This window comes from Mizuhopecten yessoensis, unplaced genomic scaffold (genome assembly GCF_002113885.1).
Source record: "Mizuhopecten yessoensis strain PY_sf001 unplaced genomic scaffold, ASM211388v2 scaffold11115, whole genome shotgun sequence".
Lineage (NCBI taxonomy): Eukaryota > Metazoa > Mollusca > Bivalvia > Pectinida > Pectinidae > Mizuhopecten > Mizuhopecten yessoensis.
In genome coordinates this window covers 53,876-65,123 of record NW_018408887.1, presented here as the reverse complement: position 1 = coordinate 65,123, position 11,248 = coordinate 53,876, and the positions used below count along the sequence as shown (strand labels likewise).

Genomic DNA, 11,248 nt, shown 5'->3' with positions numbered 1-11,248 from the left:
CTCTAGATTTATCCACATATGAAGGGTGATGTCTGCAGGCCTTCTAGTATAAGTGTAATAGAGCTTAACATTAAGTTGTACAGATGGACAGATATTTATTTTTACATCCTCTTTGTCAAATGTGAACAATTTTAAGACAATCGTCAAGCAAAATCTCAAACAGACATTTACAAGAGGTCCAATGGGCCTGCATCGTTCACCTTGAATTACAATTATCTCACATGGACAAGTAGTAAAGCTGGACCAAAATACAGCAGTAGGCAGAAGAATCTGTTAAAAGTTTAACACATTTGGCACCTATGACTTTAACAAATTCTAACAAAGTAATTAAGTTTTTTAGCTCACCTGGACCAAAGGACCAACTTTTCCTTTAAAACACTATTAGTCCTGAACGGCCGAGTAGATTTTGACTAAATTTAGTTTGGAGCATCCTTAGGCCAAGGGGACTAAATTTTGTATAAACGGTAGGTGTGGCCCCCCAGGGACGGGCCCAATAGGGGAAATAGAGGTAAAACCTTTAAATCCTTCTTCTACCATAGGGATTATGGGATTTTATCCTAATTTAGTCTGGAGCATCCTTGAGCCAAGGGGACTCAATTTTGTATAAGCAGTGGTTGTGGCCCCCTGGGGGCAGAGGGGCAGAGCCAAATAGGGGAAATAGGGGTTATTTTATAGCTAATTCTTCAAAATCATTCTTCTTCTGTAAGAATGACAAGATTATGTCCATATTTGGTCTATAGCATCCTTGGGTGAAGGGGACCTAATTTTGTATAGGGGAAACATAGCAAATTCTTCAAAAGCCTCCTTTTACTTTAGGAATGTTATGATTGTGTCCAATTGCATATATAACCCCTGACTAACCAATAACCATGTAATACATCTACACTTCAGTAAAATCTTGCTATTCTAACTTCAATTTTGCAAACATTTCCAGGTGAGCGATACAAGCTCTCTGGGCCTCTTGTTTAACAAATTTGATATCCCTTCATCCCTGGAGCATGCTACTGACCAAATATCATCACACTGGGAATTTGTTTAGGAGAAGAGGTCATTCATAGACTTATACCTATTTGACCATCTGCCCTTGAAATCAGGTCAAGGTCATTCACAAGAACAGATATGATAGCACTTCCTCCAAGCATGTAACTGTCCAAATGACATCACCCTAGGCTTTTTGGTTATTCTGAAGTTGTACAAAAGTTTAAAACACATCGGACCCCGCAACTTGGAATATGAGTGAAGGTCACTCATTTAAATAAACTTGATAGCCCTTCATCCAAGCATGCTACTGGCAAAATATCATCACCGGTGATACTTTGGTTATTCAGAATTAGTTGTTCAAACGCATTTTGACACATTTGACCCCTGTGACCTTGAATATGAGTGGAAGTACCTCATTTGAAAAAAAACTTTGGTAACAATTCATTCTAACATGCTATTGACCAAATATCTTCACTCTGGACCCTTTGGCTTATTCAGAAGTAGTCTTTCATTTTTTTTTAATACATCTGACCACTGTGACCTTGAATATGGGAGAAGGTCATTTATTTGAACAAATTTGACAGCCCTTTCTCCTAGCATGTTACTAGTCAAATATTATCACCCTAACCCTTTTGGTATTTCATCAGAAATTGTTACAAAGTTTCTTCAACACACTTGACCCTTGTGACCTTGAATATAGGTGAAGGTCATTCATTTGAACAAACTTGGTAGCCACCAATCTTCAATGTCAACCCACATACAAAGTCTGAGCATTGTGCTTCCAAAGTTAGGATAAGAAACAATAACCCTTTTAAAGTATTAATGACCTTGGCATTGTCCTTGGACAACTAACAGCCCACATTTATAGGGCAAATTCCTCCACACTTGGAAAATCCAAATAGTTTGAGATACAGGGAATTACTTTTACTGTTGATAGGATCTGCATGATCACATATAACGATTACAGTGATCTCGACTTTGACGAACCACACCTAAAATCATTAAGATTCTTCCTCTTCCCTAGAGAAACCAAACTACCATATCTTGAGCTGTCATAAATAAGGTTGAGTTAGTGATGGAGCCCCCTTCCTGTCTTTTGACAATTCATCAATAAGTGTATGGCCAATATATTAATGAATCCTGAAGTACACAATTCTATTAAGATATTCTAAATAACAGATGCATCACATGTGTGTGTGTATGTGTATTTGTTGGCCTCGTTCAAAGAAAAAGACGCTTATATTAATTTGGTAACAAGACAAGTGCAGCATGTTTAAAACAAACACAGTTTTCCTTTTTGAAATGTTGTAGATTGTCTTTTGTAAACAGCAGCAGGTAACTGAACCTGAAACCTAATCACGTAAAGCCAACAACATGACATACACAGAACTTTGAGCAAAATGTGTTGAAAATATCACAAGAAACTACTAGTCATAGAAAACAAATCAGATTATAGTTATATACAGTAGTATAGTTTATTGACTCATTCACCTGTCATCTATTTTGTTAAACACACAAATAGTGGCATCAGTCTCTCCTAGTTTAACATAGTGACTATCAATGACCTTTAATTTACTGAGATAATCATATGTCGGTGATTTTATCTTTAAGTCTGTTTTGCATGGAATCGTTTCATGTTTTTCATCACTTGTGGTACAACCACAGCCATCAATGTGACCTTGAAAAGATGAACCCGTATGACCTTGACGTGACATCTCATGCAGTACAGATTCTCCTTCAGACTTCGGCACAGTATCATCACCATGTTGACAAATTTCAGTCTGTACACAAATCTTCTGAGATTCACAATTTTCTCTCTGCATTGTGGATTCCTCAGCTTCACATTTTGTGTCCTGCTCTACAATATCATCAGCTGAATTTTCACATTTACATTCACTATTACTTGGTGGCAATTTTCTATCAAGTGTGGCCGCCGACTCATTCTCACTTTCCGATGTTACAAGTGCATTGGATTCTAGTTCATCACTACTATGGAGGTGACCTTGTAGAGAGGTCAATGGAGTGACCTTGACCTGACCATGTCCATCCGTTTTGGTTGTCATGTCATCAATCTCCTTCCTTGACACTAGTTCCCTTTTGTGGTCATCAGACTGTCCACAAAGACCACAGACCTTTAAACTAAGTCGTTGACTCGTCAATAATACCAAACATCCTCCAGGCTTTAGCACTCTAAAATAGAGTCAAAATCTATGCAAGAATAATTTCTGTGAAATATATTATAAAGTCAGAAACACCAAGTATTTACATGTAATCTTAAAATATTTTCGTTCTGTAACTTAACCATGGTTAGCTAAATTAAGATATACTGGTAATGGGCTTCTACATATATAACAACTAACAGATTAGAAAACATCCATCCCAATGACCCATAGATATTGAAAAGGCAGATAACTCTAATGATAAAAAAATTCAAGAGTGACCTTGGCCTTCAAAATGTATCATTGTTTGATTCTCTCTAATTAAAACAAAACTTGATAAAAACTTTCCTTGTCTTACCCACAAAAACCCGATCTTCAGTGTATTAAATTCACTTCCATAGAAAAGAAACAACTCAAAACAGTTTTTAAATTACTGACATCAGTATTTGTAAGTATGACTATTTACCGTGATATCTCTGTGAGACTTTCTTTGTAGAATTCCAAAATATTATTACAGTCTGGGAGAAAGTTCTGACCAAATGGAGCATCACACAATACTTTGTTGATGCTACCAGATGCCAGTGGCATGCCTGGGTGATAGAAACAAAAATGCAAATTTAGTTTTCAGTAAATACATGCAAGTACGATTACAAGTGTAAAACAGAAATGACAAAGTAAATTTTTTTTTTTTTTAATTTTCACATTTCAGGAAATGAAAATGTAAACAATTTTTTCAGATAAATCTTTTGTGTTTTTGGATGTTTCAGTTTACAGGGATTTGCTTTAGATAAAAAGTTTTCATTTTACAAATTCTGTATAACTACCAAATACTGATTGATAGTTTCTGATATTATAAAACTTCATAATCAACAACATAATCATAGCTAGATGGTGTGTCAGTATATTACATACCCAACAATATGTAGTTTAATATGCAACTAACTTCTAACTTTGTACTCACACTTTGCGTCCCCTTGAACAAGTCCTATGTTGCCAAGGAGATGTGACCAAAGCAGATTATCTGCAGCCTTTGATAGCTGATCCTTACTGATGTCCATGCCCAGGTAGGTTGCTTTCTGGAGAGTCATTTTAAAATGATTGAGTACACAAATGAAACTTGGAAGAGCGTAACCTGGGAAATTTGAAGGTATCTTGTTGTAACATTAATTTCAAATAAGATTTCCTGTATATTGATTGGCAAAAATGAAACAAGTTTAATTTACTTCATTTTCTTTTAATTTGCACATCATATATAAGCACTAAGTAGATGATAATTTAACTTTTAATGAATGTAATACCTATTTGGTTATTGTATGTGAATGATTTGATATTTATAACTATTCATTATACAGAAATGTGCTGCTCAACATTTAATTGCTGCACATCAACCTAATAAACAAGTAAAGCTACATTTGAGAATTTATTCAGTTTTTCAGGTGTTGATAGTAAGAGTGTAGAAGTATTACTTACTGGGAAATTATGACACGCTTCAACCAGGAGTGTGGCCTTTCCGCACATAGGGTCCAGTACCATGTCACCAGGCTGCAGGGAGGTAAACAGAAACGGGATAAGCAATTGCATTACAGATTGTATTATGAAATTTGCAAACATATGTAGCAGTACTGAGTTGGGTGACTTCTCATTACTGTAAAGGTTTAAGGCAGGGCAACTGGTAGAATGTCTGTCTCATGTATGGAGGTTCTGAGTAAAAATTCTTGAATAAAGAAACTTTTTCTTGCCGGTAATTTTTGTTTTAAATGTTTTTCTACGGAAAATCTTATACCTGAATTTAAGGAATATCTATGAACCTGGGGCTAGAAGTCACAATATACAATGTACTTGAATCTACAGTATAGCATTTCAGCTGTAATTTTATAGTTCATCCTATTATGGTGTTACACTGAGACAAAGTTTCAAGAGTTCTTAGTGTGTCCTTTACCTGTTACAACCTCTGATTTTCTTTTCTTTTTTACATTGATAAATAGTAGTTTGCAGGTGTTAAGAATTCATGGATTGTGTTCAGATTGCAAATTGAATCAAACTAAAACTTTCTTGAAATTTAACAGCTGTACAAGTATTATCCCTTTCCAACTGGTTACCTGTATACCTAGTAGGTCAGACATGATCCAGGCAATCGTACCTCGCAGACCAAAGTGGCGAATGTAGTTTCGCTTGGATACTGGGGTGCTGGAAAATGGAAATGATATCATGATCAAATATTGTCTTTAAACCACAATCAGACTCCAAATCATGCAGAGAACACCACTGCTGTAAGAAATTGCAGTAACGTAGTTTTGAACATCAGGTAACCATACTCGCTTTTAATGCGACACATTTATCTGAATGTAAAGCTTACTAAAAGGTGGGGCTTTTACTAGTAACCTGTACTGAATTATCATTACGGTCTGCCGACAAATAAAAACTTGACATAGCAATGGGCACATATATATGTACCTGCTAATCAAATACAGTAAGCCTCCCTGTTGAACTTCATTGCAAAATTTGGGAATTTTTGGAAAAGATTTATCTTGAATTTTTATGACATTGCTGTCACGTATTATCATCTGGTGAACTTTGTACTGAGGGTAGACACCACAGAAAATAACATAAACCATAAATATTGACTATTCAATTTGCTTCACAGTGTTTTGCTAGATTTTAAAATTATGATATTTCTTTCAACTTTATTTTGAACTGTTTTCAATTAAAGTATAATTGATAATTTAATTCTTCTTTCAACATTTTACACCAGAAAATTTGTACCAAAATGATCTTTACATGTATGCATAGATTATGAAATCATAACCAAATTAATTGTTTGAACATTCAACAAGGTGACCTCCTTACTTTCAGAGTAAAGTTTTCTTAATTTTCATAATGTATATTTCTTTGTTCCTACATTGCCAAATAAACTTTAAACCCCACTTATTGGTGACGCCTGAGTATTTGTGATTATATCCTTTTGCTTTATTTGTTTATACATGTGTGAAATTTGAAAATGATTTAAGTGTTGGCGTATTTAAACTCCACCTATAGTAATGGCATTCAAACGTGAAGAGCAGATCATTAAAGTATACAGCGAAGTTGAATTGATCCCTTTACCAACAATCAGATAGACCTTTTCCTGTACAAAATTTTATTTTCCTGGTAATATCATCCTGGGTTCAAAAGTGGCTCTACATCAAAGTGCCATAAGGAGACTGTCTTGAAAGTGCTAATAGTGAAACCCATTACATTCTGACATCACTAAAATTAAGTGATTCTGTACAGTATACAGCATTACTCCAGTTGACCTACCTCTGAAGAGGGATACCCACACCAGTTGACCTTCCTCTGAAGAGGGATACCCACACCAGTTGACCTCCCTTTGAAGAGGGATACCCACACCAGTTGACCTACCTCTGAAGAAGGATACCCACACCAGTTGACCTACCTCTGAAGAGTGATACCCACACCAGTTGACCTACCTCTGAAGAGGGATAACCACACCAGTTGACCTACCTCTGAAGAGGGATACCCGCACCAGTTGACCTACCTCTAAAGAGGGATACCCACACCAGTTGACCTACCTTTGAAGAGGGATCCCCACACCAGTTGACCTACCTCTGAAGAGGCATACCCACACCAGTTGACCTACCTTTGAAGAGGGATCCCCACACCAGTTGACCTACCTTTGAAGAGGGATCCCCACACCAGTTGACCTACCTCTGAAGAGGCATACCCACACCAGTTGACCTACCTTTGAAGAGGGATCCCCACACCAGTTGACCTACCTCTGAAGAGGCATGCCCACACCAGTTGACCTACCTTTGAAGAGGGATCCCCACACCAGTTGACCTACCTTTGAAGAGGGATACACACACCAGTTGACCTACCTCTGAAGAGGGATACACACACCAGTTGACCTACCTCTGAAGAAGGATACCCACACCAGTTGACCTACCTCTGAAGAGGCATACCCACACCAGTTGACCTACCTTTGAAGAGGGATACACACACCAGTTGACCTACCTCTGAAGAAGGATACCCACTCCAGTTGACCTACCTCTGAAGAGGGATACCCGCACCAGTTGACCTACCTTTGAAGAGGGATATCCACACCAGTTCACTTACCTTTGAAGAGGGATACCCACACCAGTTGACCTACCTTTGAAGAGGGATACCCACAGTCAGTCTGTCATCATTCATATGGACACAAATCTGTTGATCAGATCAACTTGTTAATACCATAGCTATAAATGGTTAAAGCAAAGTCCTTTTGGGTAACCATTTGACACTGATAATTTTACTACATCGAAAATTTCTCAATATATACATATAATGGGATAAAATTATAATAAAAAATATGTTAAATTTTCGTAACCTTATGATTTTCTCTAATATCTGTAAAACTTTCGTAATTTTCTATTCTTTTTGGAAATTTTCTCTAAAAGTATACAGATTTCACTTTATAATATGACCATCTAACATGGCAAACTAAATGTTCTTATAAATCTTTTATTTCATGAAGTATATGATTTTATCTTATATTCCAATGAAGTTTTAGAAAGTCAACTCACCTCAATGGATGGGTTACGTAGATCAACTTTCCAGTTGACCAATCGCTGAAGACCACAACCAATATACCTTGACAGCACCTGAAAAATCATGAAAGCAAAAAAGAAAGTTTTAATTCATGTGTACACATAAATCATAGATAACAATATTTTATTAGAACTTGTCACATGTATATGGATGGTTTTGGAATGGCTGTTATAGACAAGGGTCTCTTCACATCGGTCAATCTAATTACATTTCTGTATAAAGATTTTAGGACAGGTTCTCTTGATCAAGGTGTCTGTTTAGACAAAGGTTTTACTAATCTGTGCCAAATAAAGAGATTTATTCAGTCTTGGATCCATATATACCTGAGATTGGATCTTCCGTCCTATTCTCCCTGCACATTTACATGATATCCTGAATGTTATCGGTGGTTTTTCATTTTCCAGGCGCTGTTTCTTACTTTCTGGACCATAATCCTTTTTATGTGGACTGTGTATTTTAGTAACTAAATCTGCGAGGTCAGCATTGGTCCAGAGATCCTCAGACAGGATGATTCTCCCTACATCTTGGACAGTTTTCACACCATCTGACGTAAAGCAAAACAGTATTCAGGTCCGACACTTTACACGAGTTATAATGACTAGGTGAAGTGATGTCATTCACTTCTTCACTGTGTGACAGAGTATTGTATAAATGAATACTTTTTATTTTAGCTAGTGCAGTATTTTTACAGACTATAATTCATCAATTGATAGGCTGAACATGTTCATGACTTAAAGCAGTTATAGTTTTGTATATGCAGCAATATGCTGTATATAATAATATGGGCCAGTGTGTGTATGTAACATCTTTCATAGGGTATATATATGTTATAGAAATGAAGTATTAGAAAGAATATGTTTGTCCACTGGGGCTTGATCTCGCAACCCCAGAACTTCTAGTTGGATGCTCTACCACTGTGCACAAGGGAAATTCCCCTTAGCAAAGCTAGGAAGGTGACTTTGACTCTTTATGTACAATTCACATCTCTTAAACATACATGTGTTAGATGTTTGTTGATTTAGTCTAAGCATAAGCTTGCAGGATTTCACAGTGCATCTACTCTAGCCAGACTGGGATTTGAACCCAGGACCCTCTGAACTCTAGACAGACTACCAATTGAGCATTAAGCTACCTGTAGTTTGCCCACGATCAACCCAGTCCAGTTTCACATCTCTCCCCTATTTTTCAGTCCAGTTTCACTACATCTCTCCCCTCTTTTTCTGTCCAGTTTCACTACATCTCTCCCCTCTTTTTCAGTCCAGTTTCACTACATCTCTCCCCTCTTTTTCAGTCCAGTTTCACTACATCTCTCCCCTCTTTTTCTGTCCAGTTTCACTACATCTCTCCCCTCTTTTTCTGTCCAGTTTCACTACATCTCTCCCCTCTTTTTCAGTCCAGTTTCACTACATCTCTCCCCTCTTTTTCAGTCCAGTTTCACTACATCTCTCCCCTCTTTTTCTGTCCAGTTTCACTACATCTCTCCCCTCTTTTTCTGTCCAGTTTCACTACATCTCTCCCCTCTTTTTCAGTCCAGTTTCACTACATCTCTCCCCTCTTTTTCAGTCCAGTTTCACTACATCTCTCCCCTCTTTTTCTGTCCAGTTTCACTACATCTCTCCCCTCTTTTTCTTTGTCTTTGGCCCTGATGACAAACTAATTACAACCCCGATTGATGCTCTACAAATTGAGATACTTCACTCAGGTCAACGGTCACAGATCAACCTCGTTGAGTTATGCTACACATTTCTGTGTGCGAGATCTCACAGGACAGAGAGTGTATTAAGCCAGAGCAAGTGTTTGCTTTCATGCATGTGTGTATATACAAGTTTGTGTGTTTTGTTGGAGTCAACATGTGTGTTTGCATTCAAAATCTCATTGTACAATGTTATACGAGTGTGTGTGTGTTTTTTGTTCGACTCTACAAGTGTGTGTGTATTCGTGATCATAATCATGCACATAATGTACAATAGTATATACATGTGTGTGTGTGTGGTTTGTTGGAGTCTATAGTTATATGTGTGCAATCTACATGGGAGTTTGAGCTGAGACAAGGAATAACCATTTGTGCAAGATACCACAGTTCATAGAAAGTGCTACATTTATAATACACAATGAATGGCAATTTAATCAGGATGTGTGGATTAAAATGCAATTGTGGTTCATCTGTAAGTGTACCTAGAGGGCTGTGTCTGACCACCTGGACAAACGCCCTCTCTATGGACTTCAGCTGACCAATTGCTCCTGAAAGTGCTGCATCTGCCTGGAAAAATACCTTTCCATCTGTCACCTGTAATATTAATTTAGATTTACATTGCATGTTAATCTCAGATTCATGCTTTACATTTCTAGTAACATTATTTTAATAATATTATAGACAAATTACAAGTGAAATGATCTGGTTCTGATCTGCAATGAAGACTTAATTATTAAATACCTGTATAGTAAGTTCTAACATTACCATTATTACAAACTTGTTTTCTGGCCATACACATCTATTGACTACGTCAGAAAACTGGTCTTTACCAATATTGCAAATTACAATAACATATACTTGTGTATTATCACTACCTGAATGTCTTTCCCACTAAGCTTTTGCTTGATCTCCTCAGCAACAAACTTCTCTGTTCCTCGACCAGCACTGCAGAAGAAGTACATCCTCCAGCTCTCTGCAACTGTTTCACACGTGGGTATGGGAGATAACTCTATGTACATAAACAAAAAACTTTTGGTTTAAGGTAACTGATCCCGTTGATTTAACAAGAAAATTATTTGTAAATTTAGGTACAATGCCTGGTGTATAGGCAGGAATCTGAAAATAATTTGAAGCAATGATGTTCCATGGGCATTTAAGCATTTTTAAAATCACCTTAAATTAACCTAATTCCCTCTCCTTTTTTCAAATCTATTTTAAACTTGAGTATTAAAAGACTTTGTTCAGCTTTAAACAATTTTTAGCTGCACCATAGAAAACACAGACTACATATATTAAGATATACAATGTACATTGTACACATATATATCTGCACTTTATGCAATACTAAAATCCACTTGAAATAACTTAATACCGACCTATCCTGGCAACCTTGACCTGTTGCATTAAGTATTCAAAGTTCACAATAAACTTGAACTTGCATGCATCTTTTTTTATCATTTTCTTTCAATATTTGCATAAAAGTATGATTTAAGATTAAAATTTAACCAAGGTATCTGGCACATTTGTAGCTTTAATGAAGTGACCTTGCAACCTGATAGACATCGGTCAAAATGTCTATGTCTGGTGTCAGGTTGTCCTTAATTCACTTTTGAAAATCAGTAATTCTTTGCTTTGTCTTGGTGAACAAATGGCAATTTATTCAATTCTCTATTTTGAAATAAATGAGAGGCCGACAGAAGAAATCACTGAAGTCCCATTACTGGTGAGGGCATAAATTCATATGCCCACATTCTTCACTTAGAACATATTTTTGTCATTTTATAAGAAATTGAATAGATGGTCAATATAACTAAAGTAGCAACAGAGAACA

The 11,248-nt window shown here is 36.6% G+C and overlaps 1 protein-coding gene across 1 annotated transcript; it reads right to left on the bottom strand.

Moving 5' to 3' along the window:
- Window positions 1-2,450: 2,450 nt before the first annotated feature.
- Window positions 2,451-10,412, bottom strand: LOC110466092 (THUMP domain-containing protein 2-like). The gene is made up of 10 exons (XM_021522390.1): window positions 10,293-10,412; window positions 9,900-10,011; window positions 8,048-8,268; window positions 7,700-7,777; window positions 7,288-7,340; window positions 5,240-5,327; window positions 4,611-4,682; window positions 4,102-4,216; window positions 3,607-3,730; window positions 2,451-3,171 (listed from the first exon to the last, which is right to left on the bottom strand). Exons 1-10 carry the CDS (start codon window positions 10,377-10,379, stop codon window positions 2,469-2,471), a joined length of 1,653 nt encoding a protein of 550 aa, XP_021378065.1. The 5' UTR covers window positions 10,380-10,412; the 3' UTR covers window positions 2,451-2,468.
- Window positions 10,413-11,248: the final 836 nt, after the last annotated feature.

Excerpts from the sequence above, each read along its gene's own strand:
- LOC110466092 (XM_021522390.1), bottom strand. The coding sequence starts at position 10,379 with ATGTACTTCTTCTGCAGTGCTGGTCGAGGAACAGAGAAGTTTGTTGCT. Across the intron at positions 7,778-8,047 it reads GACGGAAGATCCAATCTCAG|GTGCTGTCAAGGTATATTGG; the intron begins GTATATATGGAT and ends ATGATTTTTCAG. Across the intron at positions 5,328-7,287 it reads GTGGGTATCCCTCTTCAAAG|CACCCCAGTATCCAAGCGAA; the intron begins GTAGGTCAACTG and ends TCCATTTTCCAG.